At 41.0% G+C, this 23083-nt stretch overlaps 9 protein-coding genes across 9 annotated transcripts; 3 read left to right on the top strand and 6 right to left on the bottom strand.

The window, feature by feature from the left end:
• Nucleotides 1–62: 62 nt before the first annotated feature.
• On the top strand, nt 63–623 carry EAE98_003213 (uncharacterized protein; the record flags this gene model as incomplete). Its single annotated transcript, XM_038950833.1, has 1 exon — nt 63–623. The coding sequence occupies one exon, from the start codon at nt 63–65 to the stop codon at nt 621–623; it is 561 nt and encodes a 186-aa protein (XP_038813362.1).
• Nucleotides 624–707: 84 nt separating this feature from the next.
• EAE98_003212 (uncharacterized protein) lies at nt 708–1828 on the top strand (the record flags this gene model as incomplete). Its single annotated transcript, XM_038950832.1, has 3 exons — nt 708–912; nt 967–1283; nt 1469–1828. The coding sequence occupies 3 exons, from the start codon at nt 708–710 to the stop codon at nt 1826–1828; spliced, it is 882 nt and encodes a 293-aa protein (XP_038813361.1).
• A 516-nt stretch (nt 1829–2344) lies between these two features.
• Nucleotides 2345–3130, bottom strand: EAE98_003211 (uncharacterized protein; the record flags this gene model as incomplete). The annotated part of the gene is made up of 2 exons (XM_038950831.1): nt 2345–2960; nt 3009–3130. The coding sequence occupies 2 exons, from the start codon at nt 3128–3130 to the stop codon at nt 2345–2347; spliced, it is 738 nt and encodes a 245-aa protein (XP_038813360.1).
• Nucleotides 3131–4167: 1037 nt separating this feature from the next.
• On the bottom strand, nt 4168–5994 carry EAE98_003210 (uncharacterized protein; the record flags this gene model as incomplete). Its single annotated transcript, XM_038950830.1, has 1 exon — nt 4168–5994. The coding sequence occupies one exon, from the start codon at nt 5992–5994 to the stop codon at nt 4168–4170; it is 1827 nt and encodes a 608-aa protein (XP_038813359.1).
• A 786-nt stretch (nt 5995–6780) lies between these two features.
• EAE98_003209 (uncharacterized protein) lies at nt 6781–9304 on the bottom strand (the record flags this gene model as incomplete). Its single annotated transcript, XM_038950829.1, has 3 exons — nt 6781–8759; nt 8843–8991; nt 9042–9304. 3 exons carry the CDS (start codon nt 9302–9304, stop codon nt 6781–6783), a joined length of 2391 nt encoding a protein of 796 aa, XP_038813358.1.
• A 2502-nt stretch (nt 9305–11806) lies between these two features.
• EAE98_003208 (uncharacterized protein) lies at nt 11807–12604 on the bottom strand (the record flags this gene model as incomplete). The annotated part of the gene is made up of 1 exon (XM_038950828.1): nt 11807–12604. The coding sequence occupies one exon, from the start codon at nt 12602–12604 to the stop codon at nt 11807–11809; it is 798 nt and encodes a 265-aa protein (XP_038813357.1).
• Nucleotides 12605–13806: 1202 nt separating this feature from the next.
• EAE98_003207 (uncharacterized protein) lies at nt 13807–17998 on the bottom strand (the record flags this gene model as incomplete). The annotated part of the gene is made up of 2 exons (XM_038950827.1): nt 13807–16311; nt 16385–17998. 2 exons carry the CDS (start codon nt 17996–17998, stop codon nt 13807–13809), a joined length of 4119 nt encoding a protein of 1372 aa, XP_038813356.1.
• Nucleotides 17999–18691: 693 nt separating this feature from the next.
• EAE98_003206 (uncharacterized protein) lies at nt 18692–19524 on the top strand (the record flags this gene model as incomplete). Its single annotated transcript, XM_038950826.1, has 3 exons — nt 18692–18762; nt 18832–18968; nt 19031–19524. 3 exons carry the CDS (start codon nt 18692–18694, stop codon nt 19522–19524), a joined length of 702 nt encoding a protein of 233 aa, XP_038813355.1.
• Nucleotides 19525–19990: 466 nt separating this feature from the next.
• On the bottom strand, nt 19991–21418 carry EAE98_003205 (uncharacterized protein; the record flags this gene model as incomplete). The annotated part of the gene is made up of 1 exon (XM_038950825.1): nt 19991–21418. The coding sequence occupies one exon, from the start codon at nt 21416–21418 to the stop codon at nt 19991–19993; it is 1428 nt and encodes a 475-aa protein (XP_038813354.1).
• Between the last annotated feature and the right edge of the window lie 1665 nt (nt 21419–23083).

Genomic DNA, 23083 nt, shown 5'->3' with positions numbered 1-23083 from the left:
ATCTGCAGATTGAAAATCAGAGAAAGCTTTCAGTCTTCAGAATAGTCGTTCAAGATGATTCCATGGCGTCTCTATCAGGAGAATTTTCCGTCATATCCCCCTCCCACCTCATCACCTCGCTCCTCCACCTCCCCCTCTCCTCCTCAAGCCCGCCACTCACGATCCCCATATCCTCATCTTTATCTGAATTTTATTCACGCCAACCACCTCCCGACGAATGGTCCGATGATGATGGGGATGATAATAACAATAAGAAGACACCTCGAAAGTCAAAGAAGCTTGCGGACACGAACTTCGGCTTCTTTGAAGCAACCACTCCACATGCGTACTCCGCGGTCCAAATCCAAAGAGAGATACAAGACGCTACTCGAATAAATCCTCCAGGGGTGATGGTGGTTGGAGTACGATCGGAGACCATGGGTAGCGTTGCAGGGTACCTTCATTTCCAAACAACGGGTGTAGTGATTAAGTGGTTGGAAGACGAGGATAAATTGAGAGGACTTCTTAATGATTGGTTGGAAGGGAAAAAAGACGCGTTCGGATGTTCTACGAAGGATTTCGGCGTGACACAACCTTTTAAGATAATATTGGGACCAACATCCGAGCACAACGCTGGAGCTTGAGGATCTGAGTAGCGGGGATGATGAGGATTGGATCAAACGAGAGATGATGCAGGATACTTCTGTTACCTTCATGCTATTCATAGAATGATCGAAGCATACTCTGATCATTTTCCGAATGATACGCCTTTCAAGCCAATGGAAATTCATTCGAGGGAGAATTGGAACAGAGGCTTGATTACATTACGGGCGTTCTGGCAACAACACAAGGACGGTAAAGTCAGGCAGAGGAATGCCAGATCGACACCGGCAGCTAAGCCGCTCTGGTTGAATGATGAGGCATTGAAGACGAGTAGAGGTATCGACGATACTGCCTAATATTCTTTATATAAACAGAGAGAAGCAGATGAGATCATGGAACTTGATGATCTGAGTGGCGGGGATGATGATGATCCGTACGAAGAGCGACAAGAGCAAAACATTGCAGAGATGGAAGCGCTTCATCGATCATTGAACACCAGTGGAGACATCGCAAAAGAGAACGTCACCAGGTGCAAGGATCCCAAAAAGCAGACCCGGAAGGAAACTCCGCCGGAAGAGATGAAGGAGTGGATAAAGGAACTCAGAGAAAAACATGATAAATATAAAGTTGTCTCGGAGCCAGTCAAGGGTCCATCCACATCAGATCCTGAGGCGAATCATTTGATAACCAATGCCATTAATGTACAAGATACATTGGAATCCCTTGGATAGTTGTCAGTTGCCGAACGAGAGCAATTCGAACGAGATCAATTGGAAAGAAGTAGAAAGGAAGAAGATGGACGAAGAAAGGATTTCTCCGATCTTTGGAACAATTCGAAGAATAATTTAGGTTCTTGGTCGCTCTTGATCAAATCATCGAGGCAAAGGGTGGTGAATATCCCGATGAGCTCGACGAGCAGGTCGGAAAGTTTGCACCGGAGGATTGGAAGAGCACTTTAGGAATTTTTCAATGGCGTAGATGTCCACCATTTGCTGGAAATCCACTATTGAATGGACCTGAAACTGAATGTGCGGATAAATACATGCCTGAGTTGGAGAAGTTGGCACTTGGACTCTCCCCCGAGGAAGTGCTGGCATTGAAGAATGCTCCCGATTCTGATACCGATGATGATGTCATGCCAGCATTGGTGTCTGATAGCGAGGACAATGTCATGCCAGCCTTGGAGGATGAGAATGGCAACATTGCTGGAGGTTCTGGCGAGAAGGAGAATGATGGAGGAAAATGAATCTGTGGTTACGGTGGATGATGGCTTGGTAAGTTATCCATTTTGGTATCATGGTTTCATGAATAATTACTAACAGACTAATAGGTGAGAAGACATTATAGTATGGAGGGTGATGGGATGTACATGATTCCTTCATGGGGATATGTATGGTGCGCATATGGTATTTCACTTCTTCTATGGCAGCGGTAAGATCAATCATCATCTGATGTTTTGACACGTTAGCATTTTCCAGGTTTTTTCTTTCATTGGCTTAGAAATGTTCCTCTATTTAACATGAGGTTCATACATGGGTTAGATAATAATTCCTCAACAGCGCTGCTCACTCAACATGAGTAAGCTACATCAGTTCATAATGAAAGCGAAATTTTTCTCAATTTATTTTATTTATGATGTGACAAGTGGATGATTCGTAAATTTATTTCTTCCATTTTTGTGGAAAATTTCATCAAACTGAGACAACTCCAATCCCTCCCTGTTTCCTCGTTCCTTTTAACTGAGATTCTGACACTCTACTCCCTATGCATGATGATGATACAAGCATTCAGGAGCATATCTAGGATCCCATTCTGAGATATTTATTGACCCCTTACCATTCGTAAGATTAGAGACATCAATCAAGAGACCATCGCACTTTTTCCCTAATTCTACTAGAACTTCCTTATTGTAGATAGAGGGTAGCTTTGTATTAACATGCATCATAGCAGCATAACACAAAGCAAGAAACTTTCTCCCGGCGGAATTCTCCTTGGTATAATTGTACCCAAGTTCAATATGTCTTGGCTCAGGAAATAATTGTTTATCGGATCGATGCGTAGTCATGATCCGATTCATGATAATATCCTCAAGATCTTGGGCTTTATTTTTGTGGGCAAAGAGGTATAGATGCCATAATGTATCGATCGAAATCCCAGGAAACAATTTCCCATGATAGGAAAATTGGAGAAGGCGGACGAATACGGAACATGAGATGGGTTGGTATACATCAAACCAGCCTGACGAATCACCTGTATCAACCGATCTAGAGATTCGAAGACGACGGAAGATACGAGGTTGAAGATTGATAAGGTCGGCGTGAACTAGGAACTTTTTTTTATGGGCGCCGACGGTGATTGTGATCATTTGCTTTCCGAGTCTAATAAAGTTAGTATGATTTGAGATATGATCAAGGATAGATACTTACTTGAGGGAAGAGTTATCTTGCCAATCAAAATAGTTGGCCTTTGTGACAACCGAGGTAGTTGAGACTTGTCCAGTAGAGGTCATGTTCTTGTTGAACAGAGTATCATAGGTAGATTGAACCATTTTTTCTGATTTGGATGGTCGAGGAATGGTAGAGGAATGGTAGATAGATCTCAATGTTTCGGTAGGATGATAATAGAAGTTCTTGTTGATTGAATACCAAATTGACTTGCTTGATAGGATCTATTTCGTAGATTGAGTGTTTTTCCAGGATGAGAAGAGAGTCAGTCGAGTTTGGGGGGAAGAGTGGACTATGTACCTATGAGCAGATGTTACGGTCCTCATCATACAGCACAGCCAAACATATAGACCAAATTCAGTATATCGAGAACAAGAGGAAAGTTGTGAAATTCATACCGTACCATTGATAAAAGAACGCGTTAGGTACCGTAATGGATATTACTATCAGCTAGCGTGGACTAGCGTACACTAATATAGCTCTCTATCTATATATAATATCAAAGCGCGATCTACCGTTAACAAGTACGATGAGACCGTATTTTGTCGTCTCAGACCCGCACAAATGTCAATTGAATATCTATGATTAGTGAAGTCTCTGCTCTTTGCAAAAATCCACCGTAACTTGTTTATAGTACACCGTATCTAGTTGTGTTCGAAAGTTGTGCCCGAGAGTTACATCCAAAATATCTGCCGTATACGTTGCATGTTCATTTCGTAGCGAGTAGCCAGTTTCCACTGCAAAAAGATTTTCACACATTAAATCATAGGAATGGAACCAAGGCATGAGATTTGCAGAGGGCATCGAAAGAGATTTTTGTAAAACATGATATTCCATTGATTTGATTCGATATGCTTTGCTCAATCTTGATCTTCTAAGAAGATTCTCATGCTGATCCATGTGTCCAGTTCCCCCAGACCTTGATTATCCTGTACATTATAAAAATTGTCGGTAAAATAAATAAATAGTCAATGATTTTGCTCTCCATGTGCACTCATCCATCAAAATACATAGTCCAACCAGAAAACTTCTCCCTTCCCTTGATTCATAGAAGTATAATCAGTAGGGTATCCTCCTCTGAAGATTGCATTTCAGACATTCTGTGTGTTTTAGATTCAACGCACATAGCAACACCCACTGATCATTCATCCCCTTCTGTAAATCCCTCGAGTAAGGTATCCATTACTAACTCCGTCTCCTCATCGCTCCATGAGTTTCTGTTGATTCGAATTTGAGTCAAGGTGTAATCGAATGCGGAGTGTCGTGGAGAGTTGTCCTCAGGTCTGTTCGGTATTTCTTCCTCTGCCTCGTCCTCTGCCTCCTCCTCTGCCTCTTCCTCTGACTCCTCCTCTGACTCCTCCTCTGACTCCTCCTCTGACTCCTCCTCTGACTCCTCCTCTGACTCCTCCTCTGACTCCTCCTCTGACTCCTCCTCTGACTCCTCCTCTGCCTCCGCTCCCCCACCATTCTCTGACTCTGATTTAGTGAACGACATGTATTCTTTGAAGGTAGAAATCTTTAATGGTTCTCTTTCTAATAATCGAATATGTGCTATCCTTGATGTTTGTGGTTCCCAATAAATGCCAACTGGTGTTGGGGCATTGTAGTGTTTAAAATTGAAGTACCTTCTCATATCCACATACCTAAGGTCGTCATCTGGATGTGGTAAAGGAAATGATGAGCCTTCAACATGGGTAATGAAATTTGTAAGGCGCGACAACAAAACCGATGGACGACAATGGCAGGGGTAACCAAATTCACATCCACAATCTGATTCCCAATATCCCGAACACGACGTAAGCAGTCTGTCACAGAGTTTAATATCCTCTAGATGTAATGATTGAGCGAAAAAGTAGAACATTCGAATCCATGAATTACTTTTCAGATATTCCTTGGACTTGACCTCTTCCTTTGTAATTTCAATGGTCATATTGCTAAGCTCGAGTGAACGCAAAGAATGCGCGTGATTGAGTAAGAATTCTTGGAAATACTGCTCATTCAAATACAAACCTTTGAGTGCGAGACATTCCAATGACGGAAATGTTGTACTTGGGTTGACGAATTCGGAAATATCTTTCCCGGGATCCCCAGGTGGCCTATACATATCGTCTGGGTCGCCAAAAGAAAGTGACCTGATATTTTTCATGCAATCAAGAAGTGCGGGGACATGAGGGGCGAGGAATTGGGTGACAGAAAGGTGGAAATATTTTAATTTGTCGAGTTTTTCGATCTCCTTCTTAGAGAATGCTGTAATACTCCGCTCGTAGATATCAGGTTCAGATACGGGTAGTACTACTTCCAATTCTCTTGGATTGGATACATTACCAAGTACTAATTTCAAAAAGTTCCAGACTGTATCAAATGATCCTTTTGAATTGGGGGAAAACTCTTCATGAGAAGGATAATTATCCCGGATAATTCGGATATTTGTGACACTTGAAAGGCGCTTTAGAGCATCTGCCATCTCGGATTGATGTGAGAAGTGATACGCAGTATATTCTGGACACCAATAGTCTTCCGAATCTTCATTCGTATACACACACCGATAAGTGAGCGTTGAAACGTGGGGTCGAAGGCTATTGCTGTGGGAAATATTCAATAACTTTTGAAATGAAAAAGCTGCGAATTCGAATGATATGTGTCTGAACAAAATAGTCGCTGCTGCGCTGGAAAATTCCTTTGAGACAAATCTTAGATTGGGAAGGTCGTATCGATAAACGTGAGAGCAAATCATGCGGAGAATTTCTTGTGGAAACTTTGATTTTTGGCAGTCGATCTCCATGTTGGACAGATTCTGGGATGGGGGTGAAGCGATTTGCATTTTCTCCTTGTTCTCCATCTCGTCCATGCTCTCGACGGCTTGAATTGAGGTTTTGGTCGTGGGAATTGAGAGTCGTTGTTTCTTATTCACCTCTTCTTCCATCAAGGTTTCAGCTGCCGATAGTGATAAACGTCTCTTGTTCGTCATGGGGTTGATTTGAGTTTTGGTGAGCTGTCTGTCTTGAAAATAAGTAAGCATTATATCAATTTCAAGATCCAAGAAGTGTTATCATACAGTCAAAATAGATAGTACTAGGTAGTTAACTTGAGTGGTCTAAGTTGAACGACTCAAATAAAACCACAAGGATTTGATATGCGGAATAAGATCGAGGACTTATGAGGGTTCTCTTCCTATCCGCTGTTGCTGTTCCTGCGCGGCCGTGCTATTACTTGGATCGACTTTGACTTCTTGGATGAGATCGATGGCAAGCCGCAGAGGTAATCTCCGAGAAAGAACGTCGATGAAAAATATAATAAGATTTGTCTTAATAAAGAAGATTCACAAACGGGATGTAATTATTTGGCTGGCGATGTTAGATGGCATTGGAATTTGGGTCCTGAGATTTGTGGGTTGATAATGAAATATGCAAAAGAAATTGTGGGGGGAAGGACTAAATTTAAAGATTGTGTGGGGGATCTACGTGTCCTAAGAGCACTAGATTCACTAGAGCCAACACTAAATTATGATGTGTTTTAAGTGAATGAACCACTGGGGAAAGAAATACCGAGCTAAGGTCCAAATCATAATGAATGATAGGCAGCAGTAGGGTAGGGCATTTAGGTTTTATCCTTCACTCTTGAAATTCGGTGAATAATCTCATCATGGTGTAGTCATTGAGAGAATCATGAGAAGTGTCATTAAAACATTGAAAGGATCACATTCACATTGTGTTCCGATGGCTTGAAAATCTATGGAAATACTGATTAGTTGAAGCTACTCAAGTTCTTCCATTAACTTCTCAATTAACTCTTTCAAATTCCTACCCTCTCCATCACCCTCTCCATCACCCTCTCCATCACCCTCTCCATCACCCTCTCCATCACCCTCTCCATCACCCTCTCCATCACCCTCTAAAATGCCAACCCAACCATTCCATTGCCAACCCAACTCAAAATCCCCCAATCTGCTTGCAACTTCTGTTGCATTGAATTCTTCAAACTCTACTTTCCCAATATAATCGAAAAATATCTTCCACCTCTTCAAAAGATATCCACTTACAAGACCTCCCCAACTTTTAGATGCATAATCATTAATTACTCCTGCCGGTCCCCAGATGGTAATCTGATTAATAGCATTGTAGGCGAAGAAATGTTGAGTTTGGGTAAGATTTGATTTCGAATAATCATGAGATGAACGAAGAGAAGCATCTGTAAAATAGTCTGGCGAAGAAGAAATGGCGGCATTCACCCAAGTATCCAACCTGAAATGAGGAGAAGTAGATAGAACAGCATCCAGACTCTTCAAAATCCCAATTAGCATCTCACTCGTCTCTCCAAATCCAATCCCCGCTGTATATCTCTCAATCAAATCCACATATTCCAATTTAAATCTCTCCGCAAGTACTTGTCTTGTAATATCCACAATATCAAATTTCCATCCATCATCATCCCAAAGTTCTGGAACCAATAGCGATGCATTATATAATAATCTCCATGCTCGAAATAGATCAACAGGATCATAAAGATCGATTGTCAAGGATTGGCCCAATCTTCCATGGTTTTCGGTAATGTTAGGTTGCATTTCGAATAAAGATTTCGGAAGACTATCTGCAAGAGTCAGATTTGTGTTGTTGTAAGCTGTTGTGCGGAGAATGTCCCATGCTGAGTATATTTCTGAGGGCAGTTCCTTATATCCAGCGGTATGATATCTTTTTGCTACCCAAGCTTTGAAGTAATCTTTGGTATCAATAGGGGTAGAATTCCAAGCTTGATCCAAAAGTAATTCATACATCAGCCCATTACCATCTTGTCCTTCCATCGTATTTCCCATTCCAATCATCTTATCCGATTTTCGAAATGCTTCAATCGAAGAGTTTGTAACATTATATATCTGACCATATATACCAGCAGTACCACCATAACCATGTAGTTGACACCAAATCCATGGTTTTCCATAATATTGATTTGTATTTTCCCACTCTGGAAATGATTCAGAGAAGAGGTCAAGTATTAACATGCTCTCATTCTTTGGAACACCACCAAGGTAAGCTTCGACTCTCTCTTGTGTCCAAAATGATGAAGCGGCATAGAAAAGCCATCCTTGTAACATCCAAATAGCATTTGAATCGAAGGATTGAAGAGATTCGTAAGTTCCACGTGATATTTCGCCTAGATATGAGAGATTCTCAGACGCGGGAATATTTTCGTTAAATTGGTCGAGTGCATAGACATGAGAGATATTTCCAAAATATTCGGATTGAATTTTCAGAAATGTATGCTGCAGAGTTGTAAAAAGAGGATCGGTTGGGTAAAGAAATGTATCATTTGAATATTCGACTGGGAAAAGATTTCCCCAATCACTTCCATTGATGATATTTGCATTAGGAGCTACCCTTCTCAATTCTCTTGGTACAAAGCCAGTGAAAGCAGGTAAAGCAGGTGTAATACCTAATTCTACCATTCTTTGTACAATTTTCTTTTGAAGGAGATGTTGATCTTCAATCCAAGCAAGTGGAATGGTACCACCCCAGGATCCTTGAATATTACCAAATCGATTCCAAGCTTGAAAGGCAGGACCGGAGAAAAATGAAAGTATTTCATCTGTAGTGAGGCCGATTGTGAGGAGTGTGGTAAGTAATGTTTTCTCATAACCTACCCATGCGAGAGAGAGATTAATACCGTGAAGGGACATCCAATCTAATTGAAGTTCCCAATCTTCCCAAGTCCAAAAAGCGGCTTGGTATGAGAAAGTTACTAGGAAACGTTTGTTAAGATATGTTCATCATGTAGCACACTAATCAGGCGAAACTCGCTCGGAAGGGAATCATTGCACCTACCGGTATTGAAATGATAACGCCATGGTACAATACTTGATCCTTTCAAGGTAGAATTCAGAGTCGGTAAACGTTCGGGAGCAAGATGTATTTGAGAACCAATATACCACCAGATATCTACATGCAAATTGTCCGTGAAGTATTTGCGTAACCTATATTCCTAATTAAAAAGTTATACACAAAGTCGATATGAATTACGTACCCAGTAGCAATACCACTCAGTGAATTGCCTTCAATCAAGATCTTTCCTGCGGCAGTTTGAGATAAAGCATATTCATCATTCGTTACTCCTAATGTATGATTACCATGTATTTGAAACTCAAAGTCATTAACATGAGCAGGTAGTCTTCGTTCCAAGAGATTGATCAAGCCATGAGTAGATTGTTTTGTCGTTGCTTTTACAAAGACCGTTAATATTGTGGACGAAAATAACAAAACAAGCCATTGTCGTCGAATTAAATGCATATTGATGAAAATATGACTTCAAAAAAATTCATCCAAGCTACACCGGCTCTCACACCATTTTAAACATTGTAAGAAAGTAAGCATAGATTATTTGAAGATGTAAGAATTTAGGTGAATGCAGAGTAACCTTACGATATCCGTGAAAGGAAGAGATCGACTCGTGTAGGTGCATAGTATATCTGAATGTGGGAACGGTGGGGTAAACCTCACAACTCAAGAACGTAGAGCCTAGAGTAAGCCCATAATTCTTTGGAAATCTTAGAGGGAAAGTCTTGGAAAGTTACTTGGATACTTGGTTCATATCTCAATTTGTAGATTATGACATCTATATGATAAAACATTAGCGAAAGAAAGGGGAAATTTAGAGTCAGTCATTCACTAAAACGATGTCAAATGAGCTGGTGCTTTTGTTGACTTGTAAGTTTTCTTTTACTTCCAAATGCCGATTGGTAGGGGGAGTCTCGCTGACTGCTGATCTTACAAGCATCGAGGGGTAAGAGTTATTGATTCAGGAAATCGGTGAACCAAAGAAAGCTTATCATGCACTTCGTAAGCTTACGTCCCTGTCTTGGTGGAGGTATTGAATATACCAAATGAATCCAAAAACATGCGAGTTAAAACATGCGAGTTGAAAGCATCTTGCATCACCCATCAAGATTGTCTACCTATCAAAATTCGAAGAAGTTTGATGCTTAGGGCTACATCCCGCCAGCTTTTGAGTTCCCATCAACTCCATATTAAGATGAATAAAATTGGAATCTCAATGTGGAAATTCAGTCCATTAACTTCTTTTATGTTTTAAAGAGATTTTAAAATCTGCAAAAGCTTGTCGATAATTTAAAAGCAGCTTGCTTTTCTCCGGGAACAATCGACACGAGCATCAAAAACGGGGCAGCTTAGGGTTTTTGATTTTGCTGAATGACATCCATACTAGATAGACAGTTAAAGCAGGAAATATCTGAAGTGCGTGATACTCTTCTTGATGATGGTAACGATGTCGTCGACGAGATGAAACTCATTTAAATGATGACCGCCCTCCCCCCGCTCTTGACCGACCACAAAAAACCAATTGTCACTGTCAGTGATACAAAAGATCCGAGATCCATGAAAGGATTTCCTAGCTGCGCTTGCAGAAATATTATTATCAGCTGTCGAATTGAGTACTTTGTGATATCAAGGAGCACGAGAAACCAGTTCACTTGCCACTTAACAACATCTTGAAAGTCATTCGGATGCCACCCCAAACAGTCTTGAGAGTCCACGTATATTATGGAAGAAACTTCTGAACAACTCGTGGATGAAAAAATAGCCGTGAAAGAATTAATCAAAGCATACGAAGAGTTGAAATGCAAACTAAACTTTCACCGGATTCACCCGTACGAGTATCCGCATGGAAATATATTGCATATTGTTGTGGTTGGACGTTGCGATTGATGTGCTATCTAAAATCTAGACAAAGAGGCATTCAGTAGAAGCAAATCTCTCAGCCAATTGTTCGTAGATCACAAACAAGCCAGAGACTTGCGGGAAGAAAGAGGAGTCATCTCGTCGAAAATGCGCCCTTCTGGTTCTTTCCTAGAGAAGATGGAGCCTTACTGGAAGGAAAATGTAAAGCTTGTGGTCCCTGATTGGAGTATTGAAATTGTACACGGGTGCGACGATATCATGCCTTCCGGTCACAGTAAGAAGAATCAATTATCGTGATTCTAACTAGTGATCAATTGAAAACCACGAGTATGTAAGTCCGCTGGTCGAATGATTCGAAGAATGGAAAATGTCTACTATCTCATATGAAGTGTCGTTTGAAGTGTCGTATGTAGCGTCGGAATATTGCCACTAAAGAGTGTTGACACGTGACTTTTACAAAACACATGATGGTCAGGTTATTTGTTGCACATCTTAAAATCTTCAGAGGTCCGGGTGAATATCGGAAGCGTCACTGGAGTTTCGAGATGGATATCGGGGAAATGCCATGGTTACATAAGCATAAATCCAAGTACTGGTGTATCTACCTAGTAGGCACCTAGGTATTTCTTCTTGTACATCATAACTCATCAATTAAATGTACGGAGATTTGATATCACTCTTGAATCATCACCGAATTAATACTGATAAACCCCTACATTTCCAAGCAAGTCATTCATTCATCGATATATGAACACTCGCTTCATTCCCTTATGTTTGGGTATCTTATCCCAAACCAAATCACCAACTCCTCAAAATCCATCATAACACAATGTGTGCAAACTAACATTTTCATCATAACTTTGTAGTGTTCCATATCAATTGTCTCCATGATAGCCATCAACTGCATCGACTTCAATCGCTGAAGCTTGTGGATCCGTATCGATCAATTGAATGGAATCCTCCTCTTGTCGTCTTCATCGTCAAGTCTCTCGAAACCCTCCAATTACCGATATCTTCCTCCCTAGAGTCATCAAAGGTAGCTGGCACTATACATATCCCCGGATAACGCACAGTTGCTCCTTCCAAATCATAGCATTATACTGGTAGCTTTTCAGTCGGATGTGATACAAGATCACCTGGACAATTGTCGCACTTGCATTCATATGCAGCAGCATGAACTTTCAATTGCGGATTTGGTCCATTTTGTGCACGATGAAATTCCAATAGAAGGACCAAATCAATTAAAAGATGTTGTAATCGACGCAATCTGAAAGTCGCAACGGGATCTTGTCGTCGACGTGCATCCACAAGCATATTGACACCTCTTTCAATTGGTAGGAACCACTTCTTGAAATCGGCATCAGTATGATATTTCTTTGAGAAAGCAGCAAATCCCATGCAATAAAGTTGTTCCTTTTCTTCTTCAATAGTCATTACTTCTCCGATGGCCATCTGTTGTCCTCGCCAGAGCATGAATGGATCCTCCCCTGCATGTCTATCCCAACTGAATTGATCCGTTATAGCGTCCAAAATTTGATTAAGTTTTTGATTTGTCTTTTCCGTTGAAAATTGCATGAACTGTGCTTGTCGACGTAGAATATATGTCCATGAAAGATATTGTCCAATCAAAAAGGCGGTGTAGACATATATATTCTCTTTCTTTTCTTCATCTTCATAATAGTCAAGTAATGTATTTACAAGACCCCAAATTCGAGACTGAAGATCATATGCAGCAAGTGTGAGAGGATCTCGATATTTGTGAATTAAAGCTTTAGTGGCTTTACGTTGTTTGGCTTGGTCCAAATAATATGAGATCCATCCTGTGAAACCTGCTGCCACGAGCGAGCCCAGGAGAGAAACGACAGCGATGATGATAGATACAACGTCGACCATGATGATGGGAATTACTTGGTAGGGCTATGCCGCAGGTCTTTATGTAACCGTTGTTTCTCCGAAAAGCTTCCCGTTTCACGAATAAGAATCTGGAAACGTTGTGGTCGACACAAAGATGGTTTTGATAGGATTTTGGAAGTGAAAAGTCGCCCTTTGAGTTAAAATTAATTTTTAGGCTCGTCGAGATATATATGAAGGGGTTTGAAATTCAAAAATGGCTGAAATGCAAAGATTAGGTCCTCACGTAAGAAGCTGGCGCTTACAGTGAGATTGAGGGGCCAATGGACTATGGGCTATGGAATATGGGCCCCATCCACAAATACTCGAGAAAAAGAATAAGCAATGAGCCCATGATGAATGCATTTCAGGGCGGCAATGGAAAACCCCAACGGCGTATACGGAGAGATCGGTCAATCACTTTTGTATTGGTTACTGGATATGTATGCAGGGCAGGGTTAAAATGGAGAGTTCCAGGGCATTCAAATTCGACCCCCAACTATGTGGCTTTTTCGGCTTACACAAAAGGGCTGAGACAGAATATCCACATCGGCCCACAAGCACACGGTGAGGAAAATCCTTACGCCGTACATCATTGTACGTACTTCATCACGAGATTTTCATTCTCAAATCGTGTTCTACTATGATATGTTCATTTCTGCATCTCAATCTCTGGCTGAGTCTTACCAGATGCTACCTAGCCAGGTGGCAAGATGATAACCTTATCCACAACTACTTTTAACATTACTGATACTTACTTGATACCAATACATATGATCAATGAAAGAAAGCGTCAATGGGATTTCGCATGTTTCGAATCTCGATGTCGTGAAAAAGGTGGTTGGGTTAGGTTAATCATGAAATTCTTCCCGACTTTGTGGGTGAGAAGTTAGAAGTCCGGGCTAGTTGGTGGGTCTTCTACCCGACATGGTAAATGCTATTGGTCAAGGTATGAACCTATGAATCTAGGTACAAATGGGGTATCTAGCACGTGCCTGGCTACGAGGGTACTTCATACACATCGATGATCCATAGGTACTACCTCCACTACCCCTACATCCATGGATCCATTGGATGAACAATATCCGTCAAGCCACTGTGGCTAAGAAATTTAAAGTTTTTTGGTTCACAATATCAAAATGACCACGACCGAGTACGAACGCAAACAATCTTCATATTAGCATACTTACCCCAATCTTTTCTATCTAGAACATATGTACTTGAATGCCACTCAGAAACATAGCTGGTAATAAATCCTCATTCTCGTTCAAATTCATGATCGCAGCCCTAAGTCCTTTTGGAACCTGTTGAAGAATAGTATCATTCAACATTGCATCCAATCTTTCACCCCAGATATCGGTCAACGTTTGTACAAGCTCGGCGCCAATCAGTGTCCCTCTCTTAAAAAGGAAGTCTTTGAGCTTTTCCTTATTATCAGAACCCTCATGATCTGAATCGTCATCAATCTCAGTTTTGATCCCCGAGCTCGTAACTGAGTCTGCATATTGTCGAGCTACCCGTCCTTGAACCAAAACATTTACAATACGACAAAGTTCGTTTTTCTTATTTCTCATATAGCTTTCCCAGTGCTTCACGAGTCCAGGTTCAGGTACCACATTCTCAAAGTCAATTTTATCTGTAGCGATTCGTCGTCCATAGTAACTGTGAGTTGACCCCAGTTCCAATTGACATAGGAACCATTTTGCCCCTTCAACGCCTGTAAACCTAGCGAGAACCCATTCGCCCACAATGAGGTTTATGTCATTTTCTTGGACAAAATCCAACATACGAACCACACGAAGTTGTTCTGTATCACCGTCCAAAGATTGAACTCGAGATGCGGGATCTGGAGTGGAGGCGTTTTGATTTTGTTCTCCTGTGGGATCAACACCTTCAGGAACTTTACCCATTAAACCAGAGGACAATGAGGTTAGCTTCTTGTAATAACTATCACTTTCTTGTCCTGTGGTAAGAGCTGGTCTGGAATTCATTAAACCAAATGTTCTCTTATCCTCTTGATCAGACAGAGCTCTCTGAACCACATCACAAACATCTAATTGTTTCTTCAAGGCCCCTACTTCACAAGTAAAATTCACTTTTATCATAGAAAGTGCAGTACTGATTGTACAATGACCGCTTATCTTTTGACTATCGTTCACTGCGCTTTGTACTTGGTATCGGAGATGTTCAGGATTTTGCATCTCGATTATGACCCTTTGAATATCAAAGACACCTTCAATACCAGAAGTTGTAAGCATGATTGGATTTGGACATATCATACTAGAACCTAGAAGTTCTCGAGTTCTCTGTGGCTTTTGACGTTTCCCCATTGGAGGACCATTCAATTTTGGAGCTTCAATCTCATCAAAAAGTGGTTGAAATTCTTTCGGAATGTTGTTGATATCTTGATCTTGGGATAACCAATGATTCACCTCATCGATCAAACTTTTTGGTTCTTCTTCCGTTGAAGGTTTGACCTCGGAAAGTTCTGGCTCGACGTGAAGGACTGGTGGAGCATCCACACTTTCCTTCATGGGGTTCAGTGGTTCCTTTGTCTTTCTTCCAAATCCCCCAAGTCCCATACTGAGCTTCGGCGCGGAAATGTGTGGCATCTGTGGCATCTGTGGCATTTGAGGCATTTGAGGTCTTTGAGGTGTTTTAAACCCAAACCTCGAAGCAATGTTTCCGTTATTCTGAGTTGCTTGCTGCTCTTCTTCATGGACAAGTGCTTTTTGAGTCTTTTCTTTCTCAGTTCTATAGCCAACTTTTGGTTTGTACTTCTCGAAACTCGGAGTATTCTCGAGGTATACAACTAGTTTTCCAAGGTTGAGTAATTGAGGCCTAAGTTCCTTTAAGCTAATATCCTCAATAAATTTGAGAATAGTTTGGAGTAAGCCTGTTGGAATATCTTGATGAGCTGTTCTTTTGATAAAGTCAATGGTTTGACGCAATAGTAAAGTAACCTTAGATGCTGTATCTTGCAATCTATATCTCTTTTCCTTGGATGCGGCCGCTAATTCACCATTCCTCGAAGTGAAATAATTCTCCGTTTTCTTTGGACTAAATGCGGTCAAGCTTGATGGATATAAAGATCGTCCTCTAATAGGGCTTCCAAGATCTTTCCCTGCCCAATTGAAGATTGAGACATCATTGGTAGTAATAACAACCTCGTCAAGTAGCCGACAAAGTGCTTTGGTTGGACCTTCTGCATGGAAAGCTGAAAACTTTACGCCGAGAACTCCCATAAGTGAGTAAACTCTATCAATAGGAACTGTACATTCTCGATATGATGCTAATGACAAGGTATCTTGAGCTGGAAGGGTTGGTCTGCTAAGTCCACGACAGCACTCAGGTGGAGGTACATTGGTGAATTCAGAGACTTTAATTCGATCTGCTTCAATAGCAGGGGCACAATCATCGACTAAGTTCCTAATCAAAAGTTTGATCAAAGTCCTTACTTGAGCTCGGATTGTATTAGGATTCAAATCGAAACCAAGTGTTGTGAACAGTTTCCGGAGGGTCTCAGTGGTGGGTGATTCCATATTGATTCGAGATTCGATTTCAGACCCTGCTCGAGATATTGTATCCCGAATATAAGCGCCTGAATTATCGTCGTTCATTTCTCCTGGAAATTGAACTCCGAGGAAGCCAAGAATGCCAATGATTCTTCTTGATTTCTCTAGGCCTTGTGTCGAATCAAAGTAAGGGATCTATGTTTTTATTAGCTTATCTGAAACTCTGGTTGAAGGCATGGTCTCATGAGAACCTGGTGTATATACGCACCTTCTCACAGGTATCCATGAGTGATTTCAGGTTTTCTAAACTGGAAAAGAAAGATTTTGCTTCTTTGGGCGCATTGGCTGTATCTTGTTCGCGTATATGCTGTTGAATATAAGAACAATGATAGTAATACGGTCCCAAACCTTCTACAACTCTAGGTAAAGGCTCCCAAAGATTGTTTACATAAAACGCCATCTTACTTAGGACCAATTCCTGTAAAGTCCAACCTCTAGTCGACCATTTTGGTGATTTCACGTCTTCAAATTTGGTGAAATTTGCCTCACAGGCCCATTGACCGGGACTGTCGATTTTGATACTATTCCAAGTACTATCCCATTCTGTTGAGCTTGATGTATCGAGATGTACCAAACAAAAGTCTGCATTATTGTACCACTGTCCCATCATGGCAAGTGATTGATTTTGTTCATTCGCATCGCCTTTATCTATGCAGATGGTATCGTTCCAAAGATATTGTTTACGACCATTGGACGGAAAGAGGCCTGAACTAAGAATTCTCCTTGCTTCGCGGATAGAACTTTCAATTTTATACATGGACTTTCGCCTCTCCAAGATGGGGAGAAATTCTTCAATCGCGGATCGTAGGCCCGGGATTTGGTTTAAGCTGGCGCATTTCTCTGTTGCGTTTTCGAGTCTTATTTCGGCGAGTCGCATTTTGTTTTCAAGCTCAAGAAGGACTGGATCGACCTTCAATGAATTCTTGCTATGGTTCAGACTACTGATTCCATTCACCTCATTCTCGATCGGCGTTTCTAAATCATCGACTCCCATGTCTTGCTTTGCCTTCTCCAGATTCTTATCTGCCTGTTTTTTCACTTCCCCATCTTTTTTCTTCGCGACAAGTTCGTTGTGAAGACTTGTTGTTTCCATAGTAGCTTCTTTGAATTCGGTGAAATCAGCGAGAAAAGTTCCTGCATTGGAGTAATCTGATTTCTTTCCAGAACGAATCAAGATAATGTCAATTTTCTTGATCTGCTCATCAACATCTTTCTTGCATTGAGCAGCGAGTAATTCAACGTCACTCTTGCCAGCTTCCAAATGACCAAATTTCTTGACTTGGAAACTGGCGAATCTTTTTGCATCCTCGTCCTCATCATGAGAATCTCGTATCATCTCATAGAGTTCTCTCTTCTTTGCATTCTCCTTGATCTTTTGAAGGAACGGAAATTTAATTTCTTCTCCTTTCCAACTGTGACTCAATATTACATACTGTCCATTGGGCCAATCTTCCATGTTTCCAGTATCAATGTTGAACATTCTATTAGGACGTGGCACTCCATCCGTATTCAATATCGCCGGGTCAATGATTTCTTCTTCAAAACCATTATCGTCCAAGCCTATGCCATTGTCTTTTGGATCAATAAATTCCGGTACGAAATTGGAATTGATGATCCATTTCATTGATTTGTGAACTTTATCTTGTAATAACGGATCAAGGACGGATTTGACGTAGGCATCGCGAGCAACATTATATCCTACGCCCGTAGCGCTAGCGAGGGATGAAATGAGAGATTTCTCGGTTGGTGTTGGTGTACCTGTTGTATCGAGGATTTTCTTCCCAAAACGAAGTAAATCATTCTGATCTGCCCAGGAAGTCATTTTGATATCCGATACTTAGTAGCTGGCTAAGAAAATTAATATGAGAATAACACAAGAATGGGTAGTTTGAGGACGAGAAATTCTGAAACGAAAGCTCCAACAAGTCATTCTGATAAACTTGACGTCTTAGACCCAACCAGCAAAAATATCACATGCTTGCTTTACGATCGAGATTCGAAGATACCCTCGCAATAATCGATCAATCAGCTATCTCATCATATTTCATTATTTCCGCCATCAGCCGTCAAAAAGGTATTGCGATAGTTTCCTTAAAACGGCACTGAGAAAATTGCGACGCTGAAATCTTACCCCTCCAATCACCCCACGTTTTCAGGAACTCCTCTACACGTGTCTTGCAGAACATTACCCCTGACTTAGTTTCTCAGCCAGCCACCTCTCTCAAAGCATGCCTTTATTGATTCACTGGCTATCAATGTAACAAGTTTTCTGAATTCAATACTTGATATGTAATTCTTACACGAAGCCCTTGTCATTTCGGCACTTGGTCGAATATTTTGATGGGGAGTTCGATGATGTGCCGATGGTATCGGAAGTATTGATCCTAAATGGTGGCATGGGTAAGGTCTGCTGGTCTGCTGTTCTTAGAGTTAGATCAAGAAGGTTTTGAATAGAAACCATTGTTCACCTCTTCAAGGAGGAATCTCAGTCGGTTGATGTGCTGATGGAGCAAAAATGGCTTCATATCATCGAATCCTTAAAGTCTTTGGCAGATCAATTGAAGATAAAGCATTACAATGTGATTGGTACGCTATTCCTTTTCCTCAAAAGTGAGTAACTTCGTGATTGGAATACCTCATTAAGTACTTCTGTAGTGATATACACCCATGGGAAATTCTCATCAACGGAGATCGCTGGTCCGGTCGACTTCGACTTATAGGCTTTGTGGATGTTTTCTTTCTGATTAGTTACTCGGAGAATTCGAGATTCCATAGGGGGATAATTATCTACAGTAAGTATACAACTCCTACAACAAGCAAAAGATGGTATAGCAATAAAACTAAGAAGAATGAGAGGATGACCAGCACATATCGAAACTTCTAGATACAGTCGGGAAGGAGTTCAAGGACGGAAAACTCATACCCAAGACCACCTCATCTGAAGTCGAATCATCCAACCCGGACATAAATCAAGCTCCAAACCCAACCTACACAACATTTACTCGTGACTCTGCCGACTATACGACTTCATCCATAGGTCATCCCATCAGTCTCTGCACCAAATACTCTTCTGCAACTCTTCAAACCTATACCATACATCTACGTAAACCTTCCGATCCACTTCTAAAACAAAAATACAAAAGGGCACTCAAGGTACATGATACATTGGATATGATACAAGATGCTGTCAAACTTGGATTGGTAAGTTACGCGGAAATTTTGGGTCGGGGGATAGGGTATATCGGTAGAGGAAGTAGTACTTTGGACATTGGAAAGGGATTTGTGGGAGGTCTTGGGGCTGGAAATGAAAGTCCAGGGTGGGTGGGATTGAGTGGTGATAGGGGGTAGGAATGGTAACGAAAGAATAAGATTTAAGAGAATTAATGAGATGTTATCATTGGAGATTGAGCTTGATAGTTTGAATCCACTGACATTCTAAGACCACGAATCAAACTCGGTCCTTATGCACCAAACCTCTACTTTACTTCATCAAATGAATTGCTAGAACTTCTTGACCTATGCTTATCAAGTATGAATGTGAAGATGATTTAGGCTTGAATTTTCCACAACCTGACTCACGAACCAACGGACCACTGTAGTCATATTGTACATAAACTAAAGATGTACAACACAATCCACATGCCTAGGTTAACATACTATTCTAACTTCGGCGCCATTCCTGCGACTCATTTCACATATCTAACCGACATGGAAAAGAAATAGATATAAATACAAATGATTTCAAAAGAATCAATACATGACAAGACTAATATGAACCAAGTCCATACAATCTTTATTTTCATCCACCAAGTCACTACAATCCTTTACCAATAATCCATCCAATCGTTTCTGTATCTTTATGATAACGAGTTACTCTTTGACCTTTATCAACATCTCGATCTTCTAGCCATCTCCTCAATTTTCTTGTCCTTTTTCCCTTCATCTCTTTTCCAAATTCTCCTAATTCTGCCCCTGTTGGCATATCATCATATCTTCCTAACCTATTAGGATGTCCCTCTCTTATTCTAGCTTTCTCAATCAATTCCATTTCATCAAGTCCTCTCCAAATATTTGATGCATTCCACTGAGCTAACTCTCTGGATAAAAATCTTCTAAAGACTTTGTTGTTAAAATGTAACCATCGAGTACCCCCTCTTCTTTGTCTTGCATCATCTATCCAAGGTTGATTTTCCCCCTCCTTGTATGGGCGATGACCAAAAAGTCTCTTAACTCTGGGTTTAAATTGACGGTCCGTAATGATATTTGAGAAATAACCAAGATAAAGATCGATCGTAATAATCATTGCCTTTCTCCAATTCACAAAATCATAGACTGTGCCATAGAAACCCATCAATTCCCCGGGACCCATTGGGTAATCCAGACGAACATTGTGTCCAAAAGCTTGACCAAGAGCATCTGTACAAACGTGAATTTGACTTCCTCTCAATCTTGCAGGCATTCGGTCCGAAACATCATCCGCTCCCCAATTCTCTCCAGTTCTACATTTCCAATCTGCGAGTTCAAGCCAAGTGGTATCTCGATCTGGATCAACACGAGAGATCACATTCATAATATCACCTATTATGTAATGCTTATCCGGATGATCCAAATAATCAAAATACTCTATTGTAGCCGCTCTAGGAGTTACTACTATCAAGGCACTGTCTGGTTTCACAGAGAGTTTCGTCGGAAATGGTGTGATATGAATGAACAAGTGGGTAAGAGCTCTAAGTCTTTGAGGTGGGAGACGTGCTTTCGTTCTTATGAATTTTGCTCTATCTTCTATGTATTCTTCCGTGGGCGGATTTGTCGGTGGAGCCCAAAAGTCATAAGGTAGATAAGCCACTGTTGGATAATCATCGCGCTTATTTCGGATTGGTGAATGGCTATTTACAAATAGACATATTTGACGGAGATAAGCATCGGTTACTTTGAGAATGCTGGCGCCTATTCTTTCATTGTAGACCATAGATTCATCTGGACCGTTGACTGGACCGCAAAATGATAAGAATCTTTGAAGATCGAGTAAGGACAATTGTTGAAATGGAAGGAGATTGGTGTCTTTGGGATCTCCACTGGGAGCTCTTGGTGGCCCTCTTTCATCATCATGAAGGGCTTTTTCGAGGATTTCAAGAGCTATCTCGTCTGGTTGTTCATACGTTTGTCTATGACCCTGAACAATTAATACTTCATCTCTAAATGACAAGATAGGCCTAGCTGGATCTATCACTTGTTCCGTCATCTTGACTTAATGATGAGGCATAGGATGGTAAAGTTTAAAAGAATTGTAAGAACGCAAGTAAGTGTTCGATATAATCGCATTCTAATTTTCAATACAAATTATTTCATGAAAAGCTATACTCGGACTATCAAGTGATGTCTTTGTTGTGTTGGTAAAGAATTCACAAAGAAAACAAGCACAAGTCAAATAGTTATGGAGGATAAAGGCTCAAAGACTTTTTATCGTTTCCGGAAGTCCCTTTGTGATAATCGACAAGAAAAAAAGAGAAATGATACTCTTGAGGAAGCCTTTTCGGATGTAGACCACCTTTTCCCATAACAAGGAGATTGATGGCACAAGATGAATTTATTCAAATGAACAACTTTGATGGCAGAGGTCGAGTAGAGCAAGGAGAATCTCAACTTTGAGCGATTGGGAGTTCTACTACTCTTAAATCTACCACAATCATATGAGTATTCAGAGGTGCGGCAGAACCCTATGGTCCAGATATCATCACACGTGAGAGTAGATCAATTACCTTGAGTCATCTCAATCTTTCAAGTGACTCCAGAAATATTTGAATCCCCATTATTAGACTGTGATGCAGTATATTGAGTATTTCAAGCAGTGGCATACATGGATATACACCAATGAATAGAAGGACTACTTGACCGATTCATTTTTGCAGTCATCAATGATTGTAGATTCTTCGCCGGTTGACTAAAAGAGTGCAGAGTGGCAATCGCATCAGTTTTGATTATGCAAACCCGATCTCGTACTGAATGCTTGTAATAGGTGGTCTTAATTGTTGTTGGATGACCGAGGTAACACAACAATATGGAACGTTACTCGAAGAGGTACTTCCCAAATAAGATTGATATCTAAACGACTTTCGAGTGAGCCCAGGTGTTTCAAACCAATCTTACTTATATATGGAACCACCTTCACTCTGAGGACCTTAAGTCGGGGACTCTAGTAACGGGTTTGTCGTAAATTTTCTGGTTGGCTTCATGATTAAAAGAGAACTCCGACGTGTAATGGAGTGGCTGAGATAGGTACCGTGTTTTCTGATTCATTCGTTAGTAGTGTCTATCAAGGTAACGATGTTTGAAGGATGTATTCTCTTTGTGCCATCCTCGTAAACAATGCCTACCAATCTTTACTCCATGTCATGTTCGTCCTCTTCGCTCTCGATAGGCAGGTACACTCATTCGGTCGACAGACCTAACGAAGCCTCGCCATTTAGGTCGATATCTTGATACTGGTATGGTAACTGAAGCCTTCGATACGAAATACGAACGAGTGATGCATCTGAAGCATAGTAAATAGTTAGTATAATCTCGTAGCCTTGGCTTCTAGTGACCACAACACTGAAGCCGAGGAACATACCAAGTATAATTATACTTTTTGCTTGGTTCGGATCAAGACTCCTTCCTCCCTCTGTCAACGTCGCTCCGTCAGCATCTCCAGTTCATGGATTGATATAAGCACTCAGCCCTGCAGTCGCTCTCAGTCATCCCATCACCCGTAAAATCCTCACTGTCTCAATGGAACTCTTGCAGAGAAGACCGACTCCAGCAGCATCCGTCGTTTGAGTCATTCGTGAACGCTATAGTTTCGAGAGCAATATCGACATTCAAATGAAAGAATCATCCAGGCTATCGGATTTCCGCTAAGGATTGTATG

This window comes from Botrytis deweyae (assembly GCF_014898535.1).
Source record: "Botrytis deweyae strain B1 chromosome Unknown BDEW_005, whole genome shotgun sequence".
Taxonomy (NCBI): Eukaryota; Fungi; Ascomycota; class Leotiomycetes; order Helotiales; family Sclerotiniaceae; genus Botrytis; species Botrytis deweyae.
Note: the sequence above shows the minus strand (reverse complement) of the source record. Positions and strands in the feature narration are given on the sequence as shown.